Raw genomic sequence first — 27,945 nt, 5'->3', positions numbered from 1 at the left:
CCCCTTTCGGTCTACTCCCCCAATGAGAGAGCGGCTCTCGTATTTCTTCCCGCCCCCCTTTCTTTCGTTTCCTTGAAAAAGCAGCCGTGGTTGGCTGAAGCGGGGCATTCGGTCAACGGGGCCCTCTTGTGAGGCGCGGCGGGCGGCTGAGGGGAAAGAAGCGGCTCTTTTTCGGCGGCGGCGGTGGACGCGGCATATTCGGGGCGCGATGCCGGGCGCGGTCCTGCTGGCGGCCGCCGGGGCTGCTCTGCTCGCGGCCTTCCTGCTGCTGCTGCTGCTCTACTTAGTGTCGCCGCTCCGCCATCCCAAGCCGCTGTCGTTGTCCGGGGCTCACGTGGTGGTGAGGATCGCAGCGTTTTGGGGGGGACCCGGGGAGGCCGGTGGTGGGGATGAAAACGGTGGCATTTCGCGTTCCTGCCGGGCAGGTATTTTTAAACCTCGGGCTCCTTTTTCCCGCTTCTCTTCCCCCCGCCCTTCCCAGGCTGCCTTAACCGTGTCAGGATGCCTGCGCGGGTTTTTGCGCGCAATCCTATGGGGGGGGGGTGAGCATCGGTTTCAGGATGCAGCCTTCCCGCTTCTCTTCCCCCGCCCTTCCCAGGTTGCCTTAACCGTGTCAGGATGCCTGCGCGGGTTTTTGCGCGCAATCCTATGGGGGGTGTGTGTGTGTGAGCATCGGTTTCAGGATGCAGCCTTCCCACTTCTCTCCCCCCCCCCCGCCCTTCCCAGGCTGCCTTAACCGTGTTAGGATGCCTGCGCGGGTTTTTGCCCGCGATCCTATGGGGGGGGGTGAGCATCGGTTTCAGGATGCAGCCTTCCTGCTTCTCTTCCCCCGCCCTTCCCAGGCTGCCTTAACCGTGTTAGGATGCCTGCGCGGGTTTTTGCGCGCGATCCTAGGGGGGGGGGAAGCATCGGTTTCAGGATGCAGCCTTCCCCCCAAAAAATGATTTCCTGGAATGGTTTGGGTTGAGTTAAATAAAAGGGTGTGAAGAAGGACCTGTTATTTTTTTAGCCTGAAGCTAAGAGGTGTTTCCTTTTAATTCATCCTTAAAAGAGAATGGGAAAAAATGTGAACCAATTAGGAAATGAACTTTAGTTGGACGCCTTTTGCTGATTCTTCCCGCTTTTATGTTCTGCAGGGTTTCCCTTCCATAAATAAATAACCCAGAATTACAAGAGCTTTTTATTATTATTATTGTTAAAGAAACTTTTTTATGGAGGAAACGCAAGTTGCAAATCCTAAACCCAATATTTCTTAGCGGTATAGATTTTGGTTTATTAGATTTATTAGATTTATATTATTGGATCTAATATTTAATGTCGGTTTGCTGATTCTCTCTCTTCCCACTTTCGAAAAGTCCCCGCTTTTATGTTCTGCAGGGTTTCCCTTCCCTAAGTAAATACTCAGAATTGCAAGAGCTTTTTATAATTATTATTATTAAAGAAGCTTTTTGTGGAGGAAATGCAAGTTAAATCCTAAACCAAACGTTTCTTAGCATTATAGATTTTAATGTTGGTTTGCTGATTCTCTGTCCCCACTTTTATCTCCTGTAATGTTTCGCTTCCATAAATAAATACTCAGAATTGCAAGAGCTTTTTATTATAATTATTATTATTAAAGAAGCTTTTTTGTGGAGGAAGTGCAAGTTGCAAATCCTAAACCAAACATTTCTTAGCGGTATAGATTTTAATGTTGAACCCTTGGTGGTCTTTTTTTTTAATTGAAGAGTTTTAATAAGTTTTACAAATATTTCCCCTCCATCCCCCCCCCCCTCTCCCCAGTTTCCCAGAGCAAAATACAGGGTATAAACATTTAACAATCATATACTAACATAAGCCTCTTGAAAAAGCACCTTTGGATCATCTCTGGGTGATTTACAATTAAAAGTCACAAATATTAAAAGCAATAAATTTACCCCAAAGTGGTAAAAGAGGAAGGAAAGCAATAATTGCATTAAATACAAAACGATGAAACATATAAGCATATAAATTAGCAGGCAACGCTTTAAAACACTTTGCAAAGAGAGAAACTTCTTCAATATGATTAGAGTTCAGGTAAAACTACTGTTTGACAGGTATCAGAATGGGAGAACTCACCATGGCTAACTCACCATGGTCAACCTGTTGCAGATGTAGGAAATTAGCACCCACCCCTCTCTTAGAAAAATGAAATAGTTTAGGAAATATTAATATTCTTGTACTTTAACTCCCCTTTTATTAAACTAAATTTAGATAAATTATAACATTCCTTGTTCATTCATAAGCTAATTGAAATTTCTTAGTCCGGTATTTATTTTGAATGTCCCTTGGTGATCTTAAATACAGGGTCACACAGACTTTAAAACAAGTCAACCTTATTTAGTCCCGTGGGTGTTGGGACTTCAGATGACTTTGCTTTTAAATTTGGCTATAAAAAAATATATGTCTAAACTGTATGTACACTTTTTGACCGTTTTACCATCCTAAGAGTTTAGGATTGTGGACTGGCATGTAGGAAAGTGAATTGCCCCTCAGGCCAAACCTGATTCTTGGGGTGAATTTATGTTGCAGACCTGAGTAGACAATTACCATTTTCCTCTTCATTATTTCTTTTTTATTATTATTGAATAAGGCCTCGGGGGATCTTATAAACAATATTACCCTACAATTGGCTTCATAAAGAAGTGGATGCACATGCTGGAGGGTAGAGGGTACTATGTTGAAGAATCTACTTCATATACAAGAATTCTCTGAGAGGCTGAAATGAATTGAAAGCCTAATATAAGTGAGGAGGAATAATACTTGCATTCAGACCTCGGCATGAATCTGCCTCCCACACACTAATTTATTCATTTATTGAATTTTTCCCTGCCACCATCAAGGAGACTCTCCCGGGTTACAGTATGCATCTGAACAACACAAAACAAAATACTTGTGGTAATGTAGGCAGTTCTTCGTATATAAAGGGCTTTTCTCACTTTCCTGGATATGTTTATGTAAGTCTGGATTGGAGGAAGCAAAGATCACAGAAGTGAAATGTCTAGACTTGAGAAAATTGAATACTAAGGATGCATGATAATAAGGACCTGCGCAAAACCGTATTATTCACATTTTAACAGCACGTGTAGGCCTTTTATTTACATGAACGTAGTATATACAGCAGAGCAGGTGCATCTAATAGGGTGAGAAAAAGTTTTCAAAGTGCCTGCAAAATTTTGGTTTTTCAGACATAGGTAAAAAAAAGTCAGAAGCTGCAGCAATGGGTATAAATGAGGTAAATCCTTGCAAAAGACCCCCGTTGCAATAATTTTATTTCTGTTCTCACATTCTGTTCTTTATACTTATTGTATTGGTTTGCCGCAATTAATAGAGATTCTTTTACTATATTTTTATAGTAAATATCTGAAATCACTTTATATTCCACATGGGCATACACAGTCTTAAAGGTGGCACCCACTCCAGTATTTCTCTAAGGAGGCGTGACGGAATCAAACTGGATTTTCTTGTTTTGTATACATAAGGATTATCTTAAAACAACAGATAGTTTACAGCAAACAACCGCCAAATTCCATTTGCTCAAAAGAAGTTAGTTTTTTTAAATAAGGCAAGGAATGAACACATGCGGTAATAACTCATATTCAAATTCTCAAATTGCATAATGTTATGCAAAAACAGATGTTTCTCAAAAGAAAAATAACATTTCAAGTTAGTCAAAATTCACCAGATTTTGGGCATTTTGTTAAAAATGTATATATACTTAAAACAAGTAGGGTAATATAGGGCATGTGTGAGCACAATGCAAATCCCATTCCTTGCGTTATTAAGAACTTTACTATTAAACGATAATGCCATTTGAGCTGTGGATGTGCCAAGTCTTATTCTCACCATAGGAGATTAGATGATAGAATGTAGTCTTTGCCTCTGTTTCCTTCAATAATATTCTCCAGGTTGTAGTTTGGCTTACTTGGTACTTAATTTCTTTGTTTATTTGATAAACAAAGTCAAAGAGCAGAAAGAAGAGAAAACCCTCAGGTTGCAGTTCAGTTTGGTTACTAGACTTTTATATAATATATTCACTGAAGTCAAGTTCTCATGAAAACCAAGCATGTTTTATACTGAAACTTGGAGTCTTGTTCATTTGGTTTTGCTGTGCTTTTTAATTAAAAAACTAATTTGCATCTCCAACTTATAACCTGCAACTTCATCAGTATATTAATAAGCGTGTAGTGCAGAAATTACATGTACACATACTTTTGCACTCATCTAATGGATATAGTTTGCAGGAGAAAGCATACAGTAATGTAGAACTCAACCTCACATCAAAAGAACTTGAGAACAGTCTATCAGTTTTTATGTTTGGAATAAGATGGCCACAATCTCCTCTGAATGCAGATGCCGCATCTTGTCTGACTCGGACAAGCTACTGAGTGAGGCCTTCCAGTAGTAATTGGCTGGGATCTCAAATAACTGCTCTTTCCCCCCATTGTCCCAATCCAGACTCGACCAAGTAGGAGCAGCATAAACTGAAATTATTTAGGGAAATTGAACTCAGTTGCAGCAGTCAAACCCTGCAGAAGATTTAAAGCAATGCTATTCACAATTTCCTTGTTTAGTTTCAAAGGGCTGAACAAAATCAAGGAGGCATATAAAATATTATGGTCAATGTAAAAAATCAAAGAATTGTTTCAAACTTTAGGAAAAAAAACTTAGTGATTACCAGTGACAATGATGTACAGTATGATCAAGAATTAGCTGACAGCATAAATTGTCAGATGATAAAATGATATAAATACTGAGAATACCATGAAATCAGATTGGCATTAAGAGTTGGTCTGAGTATGAAGTTCTTTAAACATTATATTATTATATATCTAAGATATATTAATCTTAGATATGATTACAAAATGTTTATAGAATTTTTTTTCACGGGGATTTCATTCTGACATAGAGATAGTCCTCCACTTATGACCACAGTTGAGCCCAAAGTTACCATTGTTAAGGAAGACAGTTATTAAGTAAGTCATGTCCTCTTTTACTAACTTTTTTGCCACCGTTATGAATCATTCTAGTCCTTAAATGAATAACGTGGTCATTAAGCGAATCTGGCTTCCCCCCATTGATTTTGCTTGTCAGAACCTGGCTGAGAAAGTCGCAAATGTAGGTCACATCATTCTGGAGCTCTACAACCTTACAAGCGCCTGAATTTTGAACACCTGACTGTGGGTCACAGTAAATGGTCATAAATGTGAGAAGCGGCATAGGTCATTTTTTTTCAGTGCTGTTGTAACTCAGAACAGTCGCTAAATGAACAATTGTAAGCCGAGGACAACTTGCACAATATCTGATCTCCCAAACTATTGTGTTAATACGCACCCAGACTATGCGATGTGGTATTCATTTGTTTCTTTGTGTAATTGGTTGTGTAATTGGTTGTTGTTTTTATGAATCAAGCATGTGTGGTCATTGTTTTGCTGTCAGGTTTGACTTAATTTGCATTCATTGTATGTGACTAAATCTGTTTGAAGCCGTCCAGAGTTCAATGAGATGGGCAGCATATAATTTTAACAAACAAACAAACAAAATCTGTTAAATCTTTGGGATATTATTTCTTTCTATAGATAGCAAAATGGCAAGGAATGTCTGCCTGTTTGCCTTACAACAATTCTTGGAAAAAAGAAAACATTGAACTCTGAACATTCCTTTGGGGCAGGTTTCTGTAGCCAGGATCAAAATTGATCTTTCTTGGAACTGGATTGTTTAAAAGATAATTTGGGAAATGACTGTAGGCAGGAAAGGGTGTATGGTACAGGATAATTCTCTTAATTTGGTAACTGTACATATTTTGTACAGATTCCTGGATATATCTATTGTTGTATGGGATTCCAGTTTTCCTCTTCTGTTTATTGCTTAATAGAATTCTGTTATTCTATTATTATTGCATAATGGATTGATACCCAACAGAAGTTTTATTAGACCAGCATTGTTACCTACTTTGGATAATGAAATGTCTGCAAGAAAACAAGTAATCAAAGAGAGTACCAAGGAATCCCAGATATTTTTGCTTATTATCATTTTTATATCTCAGTCTTTATTATGGAGCTCCAGGCAACCTATGTAATGTTCTCTCCTTATCACAGAGAGTTTAGCGTTTCCTAGCATACAGGTAATTCTCAACTTACAACCGGTTGCCTAACTTGATAGTTTGATATTGAGAGTTTATATTTCTGTGGCATTATAGAAAGATGCTTTTTTGCCATGTTATAACTGTGGTTTTTTTCCCTTTAGTTTTAATACACGTGCCATTGTTTTTTTTTAAAGTTGTCACCTTGTTTATTTTATCTTAATTTTAATTTAAAAACTATTTTCAGAAAACTAGTCATTTTTTGCATCATAGTTGACAAGTACAAAAATGCAACCTTTTCCAATTTACCATATTTTTCAGAGTATAAGACGTACCGGACTATAAGACGCACCTAAATTTTAGAGGAGGAAAACAAGGAAAAAAGTATTCTGAACCAAATGGTGTATTAATATATTATTTAATAAAATACCAGTGTAGCAGAATAATTTTTACAACCACATATACAATACAATACAATAGCAAAGTTGGAAGGGACCTTAGAGGTCTTCTAGTCCAACCCCCTGCCCTAGGCAGGAAACCCTACACCTTCCAGACAAATGGCTATCCAACATCATCTTAAAGCCTTCCAGTGTTGGGGCATTCACAAAAATAGAGAGCCGAGGTGGCGCAGTGGTTAGAGTGCAGCACTGCAAGCTACTTCAGCTGACTGCAGTTCGGCTGTTCAAATCTCACCGGCTCAGGGTTGACTCAGCCTTCCATCCTTCCGAGGTGGGTAAAATGAGGACCCAGATTGTTGTTGGGGGCAATATGCCGACTCTGTAAACCGCTTAGAGAGGGCTGAAAGCCCTATGAAGCGGTATATAAGTCCAACTGCTATTGCTATTGCTAAAAGGGGAAACTTTTACTTTTTAATTAGATGAAAGCTGCAGGAATTTTAGAGTCGGCTTTCACTAGTTGTGCCAATAGGATGTTTCCAATAAACTGTTTTTTGAGGAACTTGCCTGCCTCACAGTTCTCCTTTCTATGGCTACATTACTTGGAATGCTGACCTCAGCATCTGTTTCAAAACTTTAATATAGAAGTGACGTAAAATTGTAAATGCTCATCAACAAATAAATTAAGACAGATTGCAGGGTTTCAGAAAACTCTAGTGGTTAAGATTTTAATGGGGGAAAAATGTAGCCTTTACAGCCTCTTTCCATTCTTGGCAATAGCAAAATTAATCAGCGGCAGCAGTTCAAAGTAATAATACTTGAAAATGGATTATTAAAGGCACATAATGACATTAGAATTTTAAAAAATTAACTTACGATAACCATGCATATAACATTTAAATAGACGCCATTTTAAAATAGTGCAATATTGCTTACAAAGTAGGGGGTGCGGTTAGTCTGTATAGGTATTTTTAATTGGTTTGAGAATATAATATTGTTTTCAAGCATACAGTATATATTCAAAAACAGTCTCAGAGAGAGGATGCATGTCAGCAGGAAGATAGGCATGCCATAGGAAGAAAAACATCCAGTTGTTTCCTACTTTTAGAATATTTATTTATAGTTAGTAAGCTATTATATTAATAGACTTGAACCTATCTTGAACCAAAAATACTATCTTAAGAACCCATATTTTGATTGATAAAGTGTTAACATATGAATTTAAAAGATATTTCAGCTTCAACTATTGTTGACTGAGTACATTTAAAAACCACTGTTTCCTATCCCTTTAGAACAATCAAAGAATACTGATTTACTTCTAAAATCATTTTACAATATTAGGAGTAAGTTTCAGGAAGTTTTATCCTGAAATCTATTACTTTAGCATTTTATTCTGAGAGAAATTGTGACATTCATGAATTACATTTATTTTTTTCCTTTGGAACGTAGTGTGTTTTTAAAAAAGATAAAGGCAAAAATTTAAACAAATATAATAACTTTCTTCTACCAGCTTTGGTTTTTTTTCCCTCTCTTTATCCTTCTCTTTTACAGGCCCAAATATACGTAGAGTTTTATAGGAAACATCTTCTGACATGGAGGCAGATTTTCAGAACTGTTTTCATAGTTATCTCTTCAAACTTTCTTTAAGCTTAGAACATCAAGGAGCCTAAGGGATTATTTAGATTTGGTACTGAATGCTCATCATATTCCCCAAAACCAATATTCATCATTTGGTAATAAATGTACAACATCTATGTTTGATGTCCACCATCATTTCTTCCTACTAATATCACCTATCCTTTTCTCAGCCTGCCTTGAAGAAGTACTTCGCAAACTAGGCTGGGCAAAAGATGGAATAAAAATCCATTTTAAATATTTAAATAGAAATATTTAAATCACTTAAGTTTTGCATATAATGTTCTCCTATCACAAAACCCAGAAGAGCTACAAAGACACCTACAATCTCCAGGGATCCTCACAAGACGCTCCTCGTACAGCAGGCCACCCATCATCTACTCCACATTCGGGCCATTCAACCTGTCCTGGGGTTTTACTCGCGTCTCTTTATCATGCCGAAGTCTTCAGGGGGCTGGAGAACAATCCTAAATCTCAAATTTCTAAATCAATTCATTAGGTACAGGAGATTCAAAATGAAGCTTCCAGGGGGTTGGCATCTCGAGCAAGGTACCAAGTAATGAAAGTCTGCCACGTTGATTCGTAGATTCTGTTAGTGGCTGGGTGGCGAGAAGCCTGAATAGCCTGAATTACATTCTCACAAAGGTTAGCTGCCCTCAAGACCGCCCGCTCAGCCTTCATGCGGTCAGGCAGAGCCAGGACAGGTTGCGATGGTGAATGGAGCCCTGATGGAGAAGGGACGGTATCATTGGAAGACGCCATGCTGGACCTACTGAGAGATTGACCAGGTCCACATATCAGGGAGAAAACAAGTGTTTTTTTAAACACTAAAAAACTTTAATGGACTTTTTGTTAAACGAAGAAAATGTCAAATGATGTTTTATGAATTTTATAATAGAAACGTGTGAAATACAGGTAGTCTCCGATTTACAAGCATTTGTTTAGTGACCAAATTTACAAGGGCACACTGAAAAAGTGACTGAGGGCTGTTTTTCACACTTATGACCGTTGCAGCATCCTCATGATTCTGTGATCAAAATTTGTATGCTTAGAAACTGGTTCATATTCTTGATGTTTGTAGTGTCTTGGATTATGTAAACCAATTCAATTAACAACTGTGTTACTAACTTAATAACTGCAGTCGTTCACTTTAACTGTGGCAAGAAAGGTTATAAAATGGGCAGAACTCACTTAACAACTGTCTCCCTTCGCAACAGAAATTTTGGGCTCAATTGTGGTTGTAAATCAAGGTCTTATCACTAAGGGATTGAAGGGCTTTCTGGGAGAGTTAAGAGGGAGAGAAGATCATAGGTTTGTTATTATGTGTTGAAGAGAAGGTTGAAAGTCATACTTTATAATTTTCCCTTTATTATTCCTTGCACTTGTTTATTTTGTGAATTTTTATTTAGATTCCTAATTTGTGGCCAGATAACTTTATGTCAGTCTGCCTAGCTATCTGTAATTTTTCTTTAATAGTACAGTTACAGAGAAATGCCTCAACGCAATTATGTGCAAATATACCCCAATTATATCGTATCATGACTTATAAACAGAATAGTAGATTAGGATGTAGATAAGTAGTAGATTGGAGTGCACAAATGTATTAAATAGTTAAGTTTAAAATGAACTTGATTATCCACGTAGGCAACCTGAAAGCATTTATATTATTGTTTACCATCTTCATAGTATTAGCCATGGACCAGGAATGACCCATTGTATATGAAAGGAAAATGCTGGTGCATGCAAGTGTGGGGCTCCTACTTGGAGTTCTTATTTCCAAGAACTGTACAATGAGAGATTACCAACTTCATGACTTTAATCAATATCTTCTTTACTTAAAGGTAACTGGTGGTTCCAGTGGCATTGGGAAAAGCATTGCTATTGAATGCTTCAAGCAGGGTGCTTTCGTAACACTGATTGCAAGAAACGAGGTACATTTTTTAAGTTTGTTTACTTAGTAATGGTCGTGGTGTAACCTAATTACGGGTTATTAAACAACAGTGACTATATGGGCTATATGTCTACTGTCAAACTTCTATTTTGCATATGGAAATGGGCAAGTCTTTATTGGTGGAATTCAGCAAGTCCCTACTGCAATTTTTCACTGTAACCCTACAAGGCTTATGGGTGAAATGGTTACTGCTGTAGAAGCATTTCTATACTAAACAGAATTTCACATTCAAGGTGCTGCAAAACATGAAGTGACATTATGTGGACCTCCTGAGCTCCATTTTTGCTGGCAGAGGCACTTTGCTGTTTCGCGGGCCTTTCTTTTGCTGTTTCCAGGGCGGCTATGCGGGTCAGATATAATTTGACATTCCTGATCTAGTCTCTGTATAGTTTAGTCATCAAGAAACATTGCGACCAGTTCCAAGGCCGTAGATAGTATCTCCCCTTTCAACACGGCCAAAGCCGTGACGAGACGATGTGCGATCTCAAAGCTCTGAGACCGCAGTCGACACTTTTATTGCTGGGGGTTCCCAACGGACCTAAATCATCCCGAAGAGATGGTGAACAGGAAGATTACATCTTGCTGATCTCGGGGATATCGCAAAATCTTCGAGAGAAGCAAGGAAAAGTCTTCTGCTGGTAATAAAAATTCCAGTCTGTCAAGACTGACACGGAACGATGTGGAAAGAGAAAGTGTTTCTAGCTGGTGAGAAACTTTTATTGTTAAAAACAACGGACTGCCTATAAAATCTAAAAACTAATTTAAATCAAAGAATAGAAGAACTTAGCGGCGAATCTGATTTTTGTAATGGTTCTGGACAGTGGTTAAACTCTTTCTTTCTAAATGCTATTTCCAAAACAGTTTTATGTAGTTGTCATATCCTCATAACAGTCAACATCAAGGCAGCTAATACATTCGCAGAAATAGGCCTCAGAAGCAAGCTCAGGTGAAGTTGTCAGGGCAATGCTCCCTTTTGGCTAGCTCTTCCACAAAAGCTGCCTAGGACTCATATCAGCTGATCTTGCTGCAATTGTCACTAGAGGCATTGTTACTTTTCATTAGCAGCCAGAAATAAAAGTGTAGGAAGAAGCTGGAGCTCTCAGATCAGTGGTGGGTTTCAAAAATTGTTCGAACCTACTCTGTGGGTGTGGCCTCCCTTTGTTGGAGTGGCTTGCCGCCCATGTGACCAGATGGGAGTGGCTTGCCGCCCATGTGACCGGATATGAAGATGCCGACGACACTTGTCAGAACCACCTTAAATGACCTCACACACAGCACTGGCATGCATAAGAATATGATGTAAACTTGTTTTTTAAAAGGCATCTTTGGTTTGTGTTAAAACAACTTCAACACACGCAATGTTCTGATTGCACCACAAACGCGGTAGTCATCCTTACCTTTCACAGAGGCCCTGAGTTTTATAAATAGGAGCATGATAGTGCAGAATAATCATATCCAAGGACCAGTGGTGGGTTTCAAAAAAATTTGGAACCTCTTCTGTAGGTGTGGCCTGCTTTCCGGGTCCACTGGTGGAACCTCTTCTAACCAGTTCGGTAGATTTGACGAACCGGTTCTACCAAATAGGTGCGAATTGGTAGGAACCCACCTCTGTCTCAGATGTTTAGTGCTCCCACATCAAGCTCCACGATTTTGGACAGAAGTTGTGTTCTCTTTCACTAAAGAAACAATTATGGATGCTCCATATCTATTTATGTTGTTTTGTGGGTTTGAAAACATTATTGTTTGGTGCTATGCAGCTATTTACTGTGCATTATATATTAAAAACCTTTTTAATTCTAATTTTGGAATTTGTAACCTCCAGCTTTTTATGATTGAATCAAAGAAGCAGACATGAACTTTAATTAAAAACATTAATAATGGCACAAGCGACAATACAAAAGCACAAATAAATATAACCGTTTAAGAGCTGAACATGAAATATTAATTTTCAAGTTAAAAATGTTAAAATAAAATACAAAAATGATTTTGTTTGCACTGGTGTGTATCTGATGCTACAATATTATATTACTTTTTTAAAGTCATATAATTGGCTAGAATTATATTGGCTAGAATTCCAATATGTGTTGGTGACATTGTGCTGTTTACAGACTAATAAAGTAGGGATGTGCAACAGAGGTGGTATTCAGCAGGTTCTGACCAGTTCTGGAGAACCGGTAGCGGGAATTGTGAGTAGTTCGGAAAACTGGTAAATAACGCCTCCGACTGGCTCCTCCCCCATCTATTCTCCGCCTCCCGAGTCCCAGCTGATTGGGAGGAAATGGAGATTTTGCAGTATGCTTCCTCTGCCACACCCACCAAGCCACGCCCACAGAACCCGTAGTAAAAAAAAGTTTGAATCCCACCACTGATGTGCAGTACATCTCACTATTTGGCATTGCTTAAAGAAGCTGCATCTCTTTCTGGACTCAGAAGGTAGCCTCTAGCCCAGGAAAACCTTTGAGTTGAAGAGGTGCTGAGAGCATACCATGACTTCTGAAAAGTCCATTGCCCCATCCTGAAGATGCTTCTTAACGTGAACATGTGGTTGAGTTATAATATAATGACTCTTAATTAAAGGGCCAATTACCATTTCCTGCATTTCTGTTACTTTTCTGTTGCCATTTGGAATGACATATGTCATGTGGACGCCTTATGATAATGATTGTTTGCTTCTTGGGAAGTAGAGATCTCAAGAAGAAAGGTTGCCCTACTGTAAACTTTTACATCTTAATAAGTTCCATGGAACACAATGAAACTTCTGAATATACATTGAAGGGCTTGTATTGTACATGAATATAGACCTAATTCAAGTCAAACTTCTGAAAATGGAGTTAAATGGTTGATTTAGCCCTAATTGGCTGAAAAAGTTACTTGCATGTTATAGAACTTGCAATGCATTATTTATACAGATGGGTTATATGCTAGGTGGTAATTTTAAAAATAATTTAAAATATATAAATTTAAATAATGCTATACTTCAACATAATACTTTAGTTGCAAGTCTAAGATGTGCTTATTCAATTCCAGAAGCGTCTTTTGGAGGCCAAGAAAGAAATTGAGACATTTTCAGTTAATGATAAGCAGGTAAGTTTCTGCTTTCACTTTTAACAATACTCCTCTCCTCCTCCTCCTCCTCCACTACACACTTAGAGTAAATGAAGTGTTTCTATCCTATCAGATGTTGCAGACGAAATGTGATGTAATAGTTTCTAGTCGTAAAACTAAAGCATTTGGCAAATAATTTCATAGATAATCTGAAGCTTGTTTGTTAAAGAAAAGGAAATCCTAAATTATATAGCACCCAGAAGGTAGAAATACAGACTTATTTTGAGGGAGACATGTAAAAGTTCCCAGCTGTATATTTTCTGAAACTAATGGGATTTGCATCCTTCAGTCAATGTCTTTAAGGCATAGGGAGTTCCCAGAATAATTATCTTATTCATGATAGAAGAAATAGACTAACCCAGTGTTTCTCAACCTTGGCAACTTGAAGATGTCTGGACTTCAACTCCCAGCATTCGCTGGCTGGGGAATTCTGGGAGTTGAAGTCCAGACATCTTCAAGTTGCCAAGGTTGAGAAACACTGGACTAACCTATGTTCTATCTTTGGAATGAATAACCCATAATAAGTACCTCAAGTCAGTAGTGTAAGTGGCTGAAAACCTTAGAGATCTTCGTAGCTTACTACCTTATGTCCACTAAATAAATGTGTTGAAATCGGAGAGGTGTTTATTAATCAATTCCTACATTCCTTGTAAGCAGAATCAACAAGTACAGCAGAGTAATCTACAGTAGCATATAGTGGATGATGACTATATGAATGCACATTAATTCAAGGGAAACAGGGAACCCGTGACTGAATTACTATTTTTCATTATTCACTGTTTCATTCATTCATTCATTCGTTATTCGTTATTTCACTGAATTACAATGTTTGATTGTTGGTCAAGCTGCAGTTGATGGTAGGTAAACTTCTGTGACCTCAGGAAGGCTACACTCTTTATTTCTTCTACTTGTAGTTTACCTCTTCTATATTATAGATCAGGCAGGCAATTAATTTTCCAAAGGGGCCACATGTGTAATTGGGAAAGATATTCCTGCTGCCACTCGCCCGCCCCCCCCTCCCCTGCTGCCAGCACTCTGCTACCACTGCCTCCCCACCACTCCATCTGCCACTTGCCACTGCAGGCCAGACAGGGGCAACCAAAGGGCTGGATGTAGCCTGCGGGCCATAAAATGAGTGAGCCCTAAATAATAAGAATATGTAATACAGTCAAATGTCCCATTTGGTTCACTGACAAATGTGCGCTCGACAAAAGTGCGCCGATGAAACCGCGGCAAGAAAACCACGAGGTTGAAATCGCGCCGACGAATGCGTGCAGAAGCGCGCCAATAACAACGCGCCTTCAACAAACAAGTAATAACTATCTAATAACCCTAACCCTGAACCTAACCCTTACCTTAACTTAAATCACCCTTTTGTGGGCGCGGTTTTGTCGGCGCGTTGTGGGCTCGTTTATGACGTTGCGGTTTTGTCGGCGCGCTTTTATCATGTGCGCATTTGTCGGGTCACGGTCCCATTTAATATCAAAAGCAAAAGATCAGGACTATAGATTAAGTTGTAGTTCAGTAAGACTTATTACTCAAGCTAGTCCCAAGAGTCTTAACGAACTAAATTGGTGCTAGATGGAATTCAGGCTGAGCCTGGACTTGGCAACACAAGGACTGTAAATAGATGACGTTTAAATCCATCCCTGAGCTCTGTCTACTCTTCTCCTACATCTACCCAGTTGTAAAAATATTTGCAAATAGTATTTTTATTTCTGAGTCTCCCCTATGAATAAATACATGTGGAATGACTTCTGATCGTGTATCTAAAAATGCTGTCTGTTTATCTATTAACTCGACATGCAAAGCAGGGTTTTATTTGAGATAGCAATAGTACTTAGATTTATATACCGCTTCACAGTGATTTTACAGCCCTCTCTAAGGGGTTTTACACAGTCAGCATATTGCCCCCAACAATCTGGGTCCTCATTTTACCCACCTCGGAAGGATGGAAAGCTGAGTCAACTTTGAGCCGGTGAGATTAGAACCGCTGAACTGCAGCTAGCAGTCAGCTGAGGTAGTCTGCAGTACTGCACTCTAACCACTGCGCCACCGTGGCTCATAGAGATGTAACATAGTTCAGGTTGTTTTTTTTAAGGGGGGGGGAGATTGTTAGGTTACAGTACAGTTGTCTCTCCCGGTATCTTTTTAAAAACAAGAATTTTCTCTAATTAGAATCTTTTGGAAAACTGTGTATTATACATTTGAGTACTCATAGCTGTCTATTAATGCAAACGTTTTGCTGAGGTGCTTGCTTTTAGAATGTATTGAATGGTTTACAATGACTTTGGCATTAAATGTGTTATTTAGCTGTATAAAGAACAAGGGATGAGCTAGCCCATCCCTATCTAATCAAAATTCCCACAATGGTCAGCCATACATTAATAAGCCCATAAATACTCACCTACATAATAATACCTTTCTAGTTGTTTTCCTAGCAGCTGCTTCCAGGAGGCGGGTCGTAACTGCTATTTTTCATTGACACAATAGTTGCATCCTGCAGGAAATCTTTGTCCTGATAAAATAAAGCTTAGACATTCACCTAATGCCTTAATGACTAGCCAAAATCTGTATTTGCAACCACACTTAAGACATTTTTCAAATAAGGAGGGGTGGACTCAGGATGATGCCAACTTAAGTTTAGTAATGCTCAAGGCATGAATGTAAGTGTTTCTGACTCACCAGTGACACATCGGGAAAACATTTTATTTGCTATCCACAACTAATTTTCTTGAAAGCATGTTTGTTTGAAAGCCAGTTTGGTGTATAGTAATGGTTGAGGTACTTGCCTATCGTGTTTCCCTGAAAATAATATCGGGTCTTTTTTCTTTTTACCCCTGAAATAAGCTCTTGGCCTTATTTTGGGGAGGGGGGGTATTATTTTTGAGGTGCAAGAGGCACCCCAACAGGAAACAGTTAGCAATAGCAGTTAGACTTATATACCGCTTCATAGCGCTTTCAGCCCTCTCTAAGCAGTTTACAGAGTCAGCATATTGCCCCCAACAACAATCCGGGTCCTCAATTTACCCACCTCGGAAGGATGGAAGGCTGAGTCAACCCTGAGCCGGTGAGATTTGAACAGCCGAGCTGCAGAACTGCAGTCAGCTGAAATAGCCTGCAGTGCTGCATTTAACCACTGCACCACCTCGGCTCCTTGTTGTTGGAGCTAAGCAGCCACCATGAGAAAGACTTGGCAAAATAGCTGGCTCAGTTCAAATTGGATCCGTGTCAGTGTTCCAAATATCATCCGAAATTAAATCAGAGTCCAAGGCAAAGTATTGCTCAAAGTTCCAATTTATTAAGAGAGACATGTTGGCATATCTATGAAAACCCGAATCTGGAAGCTTCCCAAGTTTTCCCACCCAGTTGAAAGTTCATGATCTTGTCCCCACACCCACAAGTCCATCTCATGGTCCAATCTTCCACTGCCACACTGGCAGCTTCCACCCATCCAGTTCCGGTCAGGCTCAGAGCTGTCGAGAACAAAAGACGACCTTGGTTTCTAGAAATGAATTTTATTTTGACAACAATATGTTCTACTCCTTACCATTCCCCCCCTCCCAATTCCCCACTAATGAAACAGCATAGTAGAAAAAAATATTAGTGTGGCAGGCCAAAGATCCCAAAAGGCTGCAGGCCTGGCAATCTCACTGAAAAGGAGTCTTAGCAGAAGCACCTCACTGAGGACTACGAGCATAGGCTTTCCAAGCAGAGGGAAGATTTGGGGGAGTGCAAGGCCAGGTACCAGTGCCCGGAGACTCAGCGGGCTAAGATGGTCAGCCAGTTCCAGGCCATGAGGCAGTCCCAGTGTTGTTAGCTCTTTGCCACCAGCAGCACTTCCTTCCAGCCTTCACCCAAAGCCCACCACCAGGAGGCTGAAGCAGACCCCTCAGGTCAGAATTTCTGCCCCCCTTCCAACACATACAAAAAGACCCCGAAGGGGGAGACTCTCTGCAGCAACACAAGCATTCATTGCACGTATCCGGCCCAGGGACTGTAGTTTGAGGACCCCTGATTTAGTGCACTATAAAAAATTCAAATAATTTTTCTGTGGACCTCCAAAATTTTCTCGTGGTCCATGGACCACCAGTTGGTGATCACTGCTTTGGAGAATAGGTTGATCCCCTCTCCTTTGTAGCGACCCCTTAGATGTTGGAACACTACTATCATGTCACCCCACGTCTTTCTTTTCATTAAACTGACATACCCAATTCCTGCAACTGTTCTTTATATGTTTTAGACTCCAGCCCCCTAAACATTTTCGTTGCTCTTCTCTGTACTCTTTCAACATCTTTTTTTTACATCATGGTGACCAAAACTGGATGCAGTATTCCAAGTGTGGCCTTCCCAAGGCATTATAAAGTGGTATTAACACTTTATGTGATCTTGATTCCCTCTATTAAGGCAGACAAAGACTGTGTGGGTTTTTTTTGGTAGCTGCAGCACACTGCTGGCTCATAAGTAAGTGATATTCACTAGCACTCCAAGATCCCTTTCTCAGTTACTATTCTTGAGCCAAGTACCACCTATGCACCTACCTGTGCATTTGTCCACAATGGTATAAGGTTTCCTGCCTGAGCAGTGGGTTGAACTAGAAGACCTCCAAGGTCACTTCCAACTCTTACTCTGTTAAATAATAAGAGCGAGGTAAAAAATTTAATAAAATAAACAAATACTGTTCAAGTCATATTTTAAATTTGGTAACCTAGGGGTAAATATGTATTTTACAAGTTTTTTTATGCAGATAATAATTCTATAGCTTCTTACATAATATGGCATTTGGGAAAGTAGAAATAATTCGAAACGAATAAAATGGTAAATTTAAAATGGTTGTAAATTATGAAAACAACATTCAACATTACAAATCAGTTGAATTGGGGGGGGGTCATATAATTCTTATTTTTTTTTTCTCATATAGGTTGTGCATTCTATTTCTCTTGATGTTTCCAAAGATTATGCAAATGTGGAGAAGTTGCTTAAACAAGTAAGAGAACTGTGGCTTTTATTTTCATATTACGATAGAGATATTCTGTTCAAATAGTAGCATATAATTTGTGACACCGATGTCTTTTAGGCTCAAGAAAGATTGGGTCCTGTTGACATGCTTGTTAATTGTGCTGGAACATCAATAACTGGAAAATTTGAAGAAATTGATACCTGTAGGTTTGAGGTAAGTGGTCCTAGCTTAAGTCTTTAAAAAATCCTTTTCTGTTTTATTATATTGATTATTTATATCTTATATGGAAGCGAGGTTACCAAAAATTAAAACTTCTCAAGGACCTTAAAGACAACTTATATAAATGCATCTGTCCCTAAATTATATGAAATGAAATATTAAATGTTAAATCTTTCTTTAAAGTAGGTATCTCCAACTGTGACCTATGGATAGCACCTGGCCTTGGATTATTAGTTAATAATGAGCTCCACATAATTATAAACTTAACATGATGATGTGCATTTATATACATTAACTATATCAGAGTACTCCAAGCTTTTTGGCTTTTCAGACTGACAGGAGAAAGAGAGAGGATGGTCCCATGCTCACGCAGGTCCATTTGTACGAGTAGTGGGTGCGCGCACGGTTGCTTGCGTGAGTGGGGATGCGCATGTGGTCACCCATGGTTCACATGTGTGGGAATGCACACACGGTTGCCCACTGCTGATGCAGGTTCCCACATGCACATGTGGTCGCCCGCTGCTTGTACGGGTGGGGATGTGCACATGTGCTCAGTTGCCCACCATTTCCACACCCTGATTCCATAAGACTCAAGGCCCAGTTATGGGCCCCGGCCCGGGGTTGGGGGACCCCTGAATTATATTGTATATGTTATGTCTGGACCAAGACGATTCCTCTTCACTCAATGTAACCCAGGCAGGCCAAAAAATTGGACCTGCCTGATAGAAAGTATACCTGTGATTTGTTCTATTGTTACTACTTATGTTCAATAAGGTTGAGTCTTTCCTACTTACATTGTAACCTTATGAATATTATTGGATGCTTTTATGTGTAAATTGTTGCAATACGAAACCAATTTAATCGTTTAAAGTGTTTTGTGGATGTGTGGTATATTAATTAAGAGAAAATATAACAGCGTCGTTTTTAAAAGACGAGGTCTTGTAGATACTGTATAGTTTTATAGTCGTTTCTCATTTCTTCAATTAGTAGTGAAGACCTATTGTTGGGAATGAAGTTAGGTTGCTTGTAACTGTACTGATAAACATGAGAAACTTGATAGTGGGTTTCCAGAACTACACTTTCAAATGCTTTCTCGAAAGCTTCTTCTTTCTTGGGAGAAAACCCAAGAACATAAACCACATTGGGTATCAGAGTGGCGATAGAACTGAGTGCAATAAACGCCTTGGGTTGTTTTTACAAGATTGTAAAGTCAGTGCATTGCACGGAACAATATTTTGTTGTGGTTTCATTATAGGTTTTGCATAGGATTATGCCATTAAGTAATTCAGATTAAGACTGCTGAAACCTAAGTGTGACATTATAAGCCAGCACCATACCTGTTTTAATCTTCCTACACATCAGTGCAACCTGTGCCAATTTTATTTTGAAAGCAGCTGACACTAATGTATGTTTTATCTACAGCAATTAATGGCTATCAACTATCTAGGTAGTGTTTACCCAACTCGTGCAGTCGTTGGTAAAATGAAGGAGAGAAGAATGGGGAGGATTGTGTTTGTCTCATCTCAGGCTGGACAAATTGGTCTTTATGGCTATTCGGCTTATTCTGCAACAAAATACGCTCTTAGAGGATTAGCTGAATCTTTAAATATGGAGGTATGATTATCTTTCACCAGTATTTATTATTTTCAAAGTAAATAGTCATCACCTGTTATAGCAATAGCACCTTAGACTTATATACCACTTCCTAGTGCTTTACAGCCCTGTCTAAGCCCCTCTCTGACTTTTACAGAGTCAGTATTTTGCCCCCAACAATCCGGGTCCTCGTTTTATCGGCCTTGGAAAGATGAAAGGCTGAGTCAACTTTGAGCTGGTCAGAATCGAACTCCTGGCAGTGAGCAGTGAGTTAGCCTGCAATAATGCATTCTAATCACTGCCCCATCACAGCTCGTATACCATTTAATGCAAAAACTTTTTCTACAGTTGTTTTTTTGAAATGTTTGTGGCTGAAACCAAAACAGATTTTGAAATTTTACCATACTTGAATTATTTATGGTGAGCACAAAGTAGAAAAGATGATTCTGCTTTGAAGGCCATCAACCCTTCAACCAGGAAAACTTAATTCTTATAGGATTTACCATTTTCTATCCCTCAGAAATTAGGGATAAGGACCAAGTAATTAGTAAAGACTGAGCATGGAAGCAAAATAGTATTCTTAGATGGAGAAGGTTGCTTAGAGTAATTTATACTGTAGACTAGAACTCTCCATTTATGAAATATTTCTGAATTATTACATAATTTAACACAATATTGCTAAATTATGTCTCTTCCATTCTGTGCATGGCATAGTGGCAACGCTAATTATCTCAGTCTGGCAACAGAATATTGATACTTTTCAAAAGTAGTCTCTGTTAGTGGCATGAAAATAAACTTGCCCTGTTCTATAAATGTATTTAAATAGTCATGCCAACATTATGACCAGGTTCAAAAGTAGGATTTTTTTTTCTTTTTGTAAAATATAGATGAATAATTGTATGCTTATAAGCCAGCATCATTTCTTATGATAAAAGAATACAATTTTTAACATCTTAAAAAAACACAGGCAGAACATAGAAAGTTGAAATTATAGTTCACATTCAACTCCGTGTTATTTTGTAACTTGCAGTAAACATCCCAGGTTTTACTGGGATTTATATGTTTTATAGCCCCAGTAATATCCTAATTGCACTACTGATTTGTAGCAACAAATATCTTTTAGAATAAAATATGAAATAATTGTATACAATGTAGGCTGGCAACTATAAGGCAAATATATGCCTTTTCTTGCATCTCATCATCTCTTTTTATTAAGATTAGTAAGCATGGAGCTCTCAGATTACTATAACATAAACTGAGTATTTTTCTCAATAGGTGAAGCCATATAATATAGGTTTGACCATTGCCTATCCTCCGGATACAGACACCCCTGGCTATGCAGAGGAAAGTCAGAACAAGGTAACTTCTTCTAGATCAGTGTTTCTCAACCTTGGCAACTTGAAGATGTCCGGACTTCAACTCCCAGAATTCCCCAGCCAGCATTTGCGTTCGCTGGCTGGGAAATTCTGGGAGTTGAAGTCCAGACATCTTCAAGTTGCCAAGGTTGAGAAACACTGCCTTAAAGCATTGATAAGATCCACGTACATCTTGACAGCATGTGTCTCTCTCATTCTCCGCCTCATCTCTGGGTTATTCAGTTTTCTGTTTGGCAGAGATCCTAACCTACATAACTTTTGAAATATGTGCGATAGGATCTGTGAGAAGAAAATCGAGGCGGGTGTATTACAGATAAGTTGTGTTTACCATTACAAAGGAAGCTACAATCAACTTTAATTAAAGGAGAAGGGAGTATTCTGTTGGGCATAAGGAAAGTTCATGCAAAGTGCTTTTCATTGAAAGGGAGAGGACAACTTGAGTTCTGCTGAACTTTGAAACTTCACTGCATGGGACTTTTAGGAAAGAAATGGATCATAGTGGAATGAAGAACTGGCGAGTCTTTTTATATAGGTAGTCCTTGACTTATTGCCACTCACTTAGTGAACATTAAATGTTACAGTGGATCTCTCCCCCCACCCCACCCCCATTTCTGCAATTCCATTACCGCATTTTGGGCATTTGAAACCAACCCCACATTTATGACCATTTGCAGCATCCTCCAGTCCTCCAACTGCAATTTGCGACGTTTTTGCCAAAAAGTGCTGTTTGCTTTCATTTTCAGTAAAAATGCCCCATAGTGAACAATGGGTTTGCTTAACAACCATAGGTATTTTGCTAATGACTGCTGCACAAAAGTTTTACAATTTTCATGACTAATGACCGTAGAGGCCAGACTCTGTAAGTCGAGGACTACCCCGTAATTCCTCTGGTCAAGAACTTGCAATCGCTCACAGATGTTCCATACAATTTTGCTTCTCGTGTAGAGATTAAAAGACAACGGTCTCTAGAGCAATGCGCTCCCCCCCCCCAACCTTTTGGGCACCAGGGACCGATTCCGTGGAGAGAGGCTTTTCTATGAACCAGAGGAGGCATGGTTTCACATGCTGCCTGCATCCCACGGATAGGGTTTCGCTTGTTTGCCCGGTCCAGTTTCTGGCATGCTGGTGACTAATGCCGGTCCAGGGGTTGGGGACCAGAGGTGGGTTCCTACCAGTTTGCACCTATTCGGTAGAACCGGTTCGTCAAATCTACCGAACCGGTTAGAAGAGGTTCCACCAGTGGACCCGGAAAGCAGGCCACACCTACAGAAGAGGCTCCAGAATTTTGTGAAACCCACCACTGTTGGGGACCCCTGCTCAATAGGATTTAGAGCTCTTGGAGATGGAGTACCCCAGTGGTGGGATTCAGCCAGTTTGCACCTATTCGGGAGAACCGGTTCTTAACTTTCTAAGAGGTTCAGAGAATCGGTTGTTGGAAGAAATCTCCTTTTGCTTTTTTTCCGCTTTACAGGGCTAATCCTGTAAGGAAGGCAGGAAGGAAACTATTCTGGTATTGTTTCTAGCTTAATCTTTATTGCCCTGCTTACAGAAACTGCCTCTCCGGTTAACCCTTATGACATTGTAACAGCTAAGGCGAAGCGCCCATCGACCTGAGTAATGTTGAGTTGGCCACGCCCACACGGTCACATGACCACTAAGCCCCGCCTACCCACCTGGTCATTAGGACAGAGAACCGGTTAGTAAATTATTTGAATCCCCCACCACTGGAGTACCCATATTTTTCCCCAAATCACATTTGGTGCCTGGGAAAGGATACTTGGTTTACCCACATACTAATCACTTTCAGAAATTGCTTGTTAACTGCTTTTCAACTATTGGGATTGGCAGGTTTTAAAGCACCGGATACCTTTCCATCAGTCCTTAGCAAAAGAAATTTTAAATAGAAGTTTTAAGGAGTGAGAAAAAATATTTTGGAATAAATAGCGAAGTGGTGATTAGAATTTGGAAAATTACAGTACAAACATATTAGGGATCCAGATGGATTTGAAATAAGATTTTGAAATTAAGGGTAAAAAATATTCCCTGTGGGAAAATGCTGTGGATTTAAAAAAAAAAAAGATATGATAAAAGAGGCTTTGAGGGTTGGCGTCTAAAGGGAATCTAAAAATTATAATTACAAAAGAAGAGATCCAGAAACGGAATAAAGCAAAATACTCATAACTTTGGAAGAATTCAAAGATATTAGGGGACGGTGTGCTCGGAACTTTTAAAATGTCTTCCACCATAAAAAGGGAACTTTAAAAGGCTAGGGAAGAGAGCAGGTTTTACTGTGCAAAATTGAGATTCGAATGTGGATTTTAAAATGTCAGATCCCAAGAACGATATGCAAAAAGATGTTGTGTTGGATTTACAAATGAAATGTAACAATCAATAGAGATATACAAATGATAAAACACACTGACCTAGATTAACTTTTGCACTTGCAAAATAAAGTTGCATACATACTTGTACACATCCACTGTTTTTTCTATTTTCTTTTTCTGCAATGTCTATTTTTTACTTTTGTTTTATTTTTTTAAAATAAATTTGTATCTTTTAGTTTATGTTTTTAAATGTAAGGTTTAATAAAATTGCTGTAAAACATGAAAGTTCTTTTTCTTTTAAAGGAAATTAAAAAAGCTTGCCGAGTCAGAAAAAAGGAATTATCCCTGGGTGCAGATATATGATTATAAAAATGGTCAGTGGGCACAATAAAACACTTCATTATTTTTAGTTTTGCTCTCAGTAACTACAAAAAACGAATAATATATTTTAGGATTTAGAGATACATATATGTTGGATCACCCTTGGTGCATCTGTTTTATTTAACAGAAAGGTTTCAGATGGGTGTTTTTTGTGGCTAATTTGTCAATACATTTATCTTTTATATATATATATATATATATGATCTTTGTATTTCTATTTAAGCTGTTAGAAACCAAGCTTATTTCAGAAGCAACCTCAATCTGCCAACCTGACCACGTTGCCAAAATTATTGTTAAGGATGCTGTTGTAAGTAAAATATTACCTTTTATGCATGACAAGCAAACATGGGTGGATTATTATTAGTTGGGGGGGAACCAAAACAATTATACTTTTCAAAAAATTGATTCCATGCATAGTAACTTTTCTCTCCAAGTATAAAAATTGAAGATTTAATACTACAGTATTGAGTAGCATCAGAAATGTAGTATCTTACATTGTTAAAAAATTTTTTAAAAACCTCTCTGTTCCAAAGGGTACCAAAAGCTAAAATGGATATATAAAAATATAAAATGGGTAATGAAATTGGGGCAGTACTGTGTGTGTGTGTGTGTGTGTGTGTGTGTGTGTGTGTAAAAAGTTGGCTTTTCCAGCAAGCCAGCCTGACCTGAAAAAAACAAAATAAATTATTGATCACTGTTAATTTTAATTCGATTTTTTTTTTAAAAAAAAAAATGTCATTGTCAATTTTAATTGGGTTTGGGATATTCTATTTAATTTTTTTTAACTTTTGTATTATGTGTTTCTTTTAATGTTGTACGCCGCCCTGTGTCCTTGGGAGAAGGGCGGCATATAAATCTAATAAATCTAAACCATATATATATATGTGTGTGTGTATATGTGTGTGTGTATATATGTGTGTGTGTGTGTGTGTGTGTGTATGTATGTATATATGTATGTATGTATGTATATATGTATATATATACATACATACATACATACATACATACATACATACATACATATATATATATATATATATATATATGAATGATTTGTTCTTTCCCCCAAAGTTCTTCACACGATGGAGGAATTGTTTTGATAATTATTGGTGTTTTGTTTGGTTTTATGACAGCAAGGAAAATTTACTAGTTCCGTTGGTGCTAATGGTCACATGCTGACAATATTGACTAATGGAATGGCCCCAGTTTCTTCCATTGCTGAACTCCTAGAGTCGGTAAGAAACAAAAACAAGAGAAGAGGCATCGTTTTTGGAATTATTGTGGTGCTTTGTAATGGCCGGAGTTAATGATGGGGGCAAATCCAGTATTTATACGATTAGGGTTGATCTTTTCATAAAGTTCCATGAAACGTCTAATTTGAATCTTACTTTTTTGGAAGTAGTAATTCAGAGCTTACAGTGAAAGATAAGGCACTCCATTTATTTTTTGATGGAATTAAATTCACATTTATAAAATATGTACTCATCTGTACTGGAGGCTATTTTCTATTTTTTTTCCTTTTAGCAATAACACCATCCCTTAATTCAGGAAAGTAGAATATTTTGTCTGGTAGGCTAAAATCTTTCCTCTCCACTTGAGAATTGTTCCATCCATCCCAGTGCCCTCTTGCATGAACAATTCGTAATTCGTAATTTAATTCGTAATTTAATGACCTTATATGCCGCCCAATCCTGGAGGACTCCGCGCGGCTTACAAATACGAGATAAAATAAAAATAACAGATAGGGGAAAGAAAACGAAAACAGTTTAAAAAACACAACATACATTCGGCTTAGCTGGGGGTTGGACCTGATTTATAGATCAACAGCCCCAGGCCTACCGAAACAGCCAGGTTTCAGTGGCTTTTTGGAAGGCCGCGAGAGTGGGGAGGGTCCGGATCTCTGCGGGTAGATCGTTCCACAGAGCCGGAGCAGCTACAGAAAAGGCTCTCCCCTGAGTGGTTGCCAGCCGGCATTGTCCGGTCCACGGCACCCGGAGGAGGCCTAGCCTGAACAAACATGTAGATGTAGCCACGTAGGTTAGCCAAGTATTTTTTACCTGTACAAGAGAACAAAGTTAATAACTGAAAGTCTCATGCACGGAGATATAGGTATTGCTTGATATAATTTCTTCCGACTCACCAAGGAAATTGGGACTTAGATTAAGTTCTTAGACTTTCATTTCTCTACACCTGATTTAATCCATTAGAATTGCGAAATGCCTATTGGGCAAAATATGTCGAACTATATTATTTCCTTTGCATGTAATGCAATATGTGATTTTTGCATTTAAACAAAAAAAACTTAACGTTGAATGTGATTCTTTCTCTGACAGGTGATGTTCCTGGGTGTTTTCCGCTTGGTCAGCCTGTATTTTACAGCAGGTTTTGACAGCATTGTTCGCCGTTGCATGATAGAAAAAGAGAAATCTGAAAAGACAGACTGAAGTAGAACCATGCTTTGAACTGAATCCTGATTAGAAAGGTGGACGATTTGTTGTTAAATAGGACCATAGAGATATATATTCTCATAGAGATATATATTCTGAAGTGATGGTAATCCTCAGTGGTGAAAGAAGGAAACAATGAACAATTCCAGAAAATGGGCTAATGAACAAGACTGCTCCTTTTTTTTTATTTTCTGTTATTTGAAATAATAGATCTTGCCTTGGGAATGAATTTATGAAAGAGCAAAGCTTCAGAGTGCCCTTTTTACTGTTAATTCTGCACAAATACATTGTTTTAGCAGTGTTGAAGTATTTGTTCAATGGTAAATTTTATCCAGAACTGGATAAACAACTTGGCATTTTTTCAATTGTTAAGGATTACAATTCTCACAGATGATTGCCATTGTCCTTGCTGTTGCCCCTCACCCTCCTTTCCTGTCCCCTCCAAGCCTTGGAGAATGTATGGTTGCCTGACCAAAACTAAGATACAATTATCACGTTTCCGTGATGTAGAACAGTGGTCTCCAACCTTGGCAACTTTAAGACTTGTGGATTTCAACTCCCAGAGTTCCTCAGCCAGCTTTGCTGAGGAAAATGGGGATTTTCCAGGATCTCTGGTTTTCCCACAAATCTAGGATCAGGCAAACCCACATCCTTTCTTCCCCCCTTGGATAACTAACCCAATTTGTTAGTTTTTTGTGCGACAGGGCCAAGCAATCGCAAAAAAAAAGCCTGGGAAAGGATGGAGGGATGCACGGAGGGGAGTAACCCAGTTTAACAATGCATCGTGGATATTTTGATGCTGGCTTAACCCTTTGGAATTAATTTAAAGGGAAGAGGGGAGATAGAAGAGGGTGGGGGAGGTCAAAGCTTTGCTGGCTGAGGAACTCTGGGAGTTGAAGTCCACAGGTCTTAAAGTTGCCAAGGTTGGAGACCACTGATGTAGAACACAGATGAACTACCTCAAATCTAATCCTTATTTTGTCATGCAGTTGGAGTTGTCCGCCCGTACTGACACTTTAAATAAACAAAGCTATTTTTGTACAATTTAAATTGTGGTTAGTTATATGAAGAAGACTATATCAAATAGGAGAACTAACCTTTCATAGGACAGTCCCGTTGGCTTTAATACATCAGTCAAGAATTGGTAGATTTCCTCCAATTAGTTCTTAGGACCTGGTCTAGTAAAATCTGGTAATTTCTGCTCTTGAGTGCATAGTTTTGTGAAGTATTATGTTCTGTTTTATTAAGCACTAAACCTGAATGGCAGAATTTTATTAATATGTTCCGAAGTTTCCCTGTGTGGCAGCAATGAAGAATATTTTAACTGTAACAAATCTTCGGGAAAAATGAAGGACCCATGACTCTCTGAGAACCTGGGATGTCTGTGTGTATTTTTTTTCTGTTTATGCCTTATGCCTTGACTATAAATAAAACAGATGTAATGTGTTGGCACAATTATAAA

General features: G+C 38.7%; 1 protein-coding gene across 2 annotated transcripts; it reads left to right on the top strand.

Moving 5' to 3' along the window:
- The first annotated feature begins 95 nt into the window (after window positions 1-95).
- Window positions 96-27,945, top strand: LOC116512395 (3-ketodihydrosphingosine reductase-like). 2 transcript variants are annotated; one of them, XM_032222865.1, is made up of 10 exons: window positions 97-340; window positions 9,969-10,058; window positions 13,106-13,162; window positions 18,105-18,170; window positions 18,261-18,356; window positions 19,785-19,976; window positions 21,231-21,314; window positions 24,260-24,343; window positions 25,170-25,271; window positions 26,370-27,945. In XM_032222865.1, exons 1-10 carry the CDS (start codon window positions 209-211, stop codon window positions 26,478-26,480), a joined length of 1,014 nt encoding a protein of 337 aa, XP_032078756.1. In that variant the 5' UTR covers window positions 97-208; the 3' UTR covers window positions 26,481-27,945. The 2 variants fall into 2 exon arrangements, with proteins under 2 accessions (XP_032078757.1, XP_032078756.1); XM_032222866.1 differs by lacking the exon at window positions 18,105-18,170 and having other exon boundaries at window positions 96-340.

This window comes from Thamnophis elegans, chromosome 8 (genome assembly GCF_009769535.1).
Source record: "Thamnophis elegans isolate rThaEle1 chromosome 8, rThaEle1.pri, whole genome shotgun sequence".
NCBI lineage: Eukaryota > Metazoa > Chordata > Lepidosauria > Squamata > Colubridae > Thamnophis > Thamnophis elegans.
Note: the sequence above shows the minus strand (reverse complement) of the source record. Positions and strands in the feature narration are given on the sequence as shown.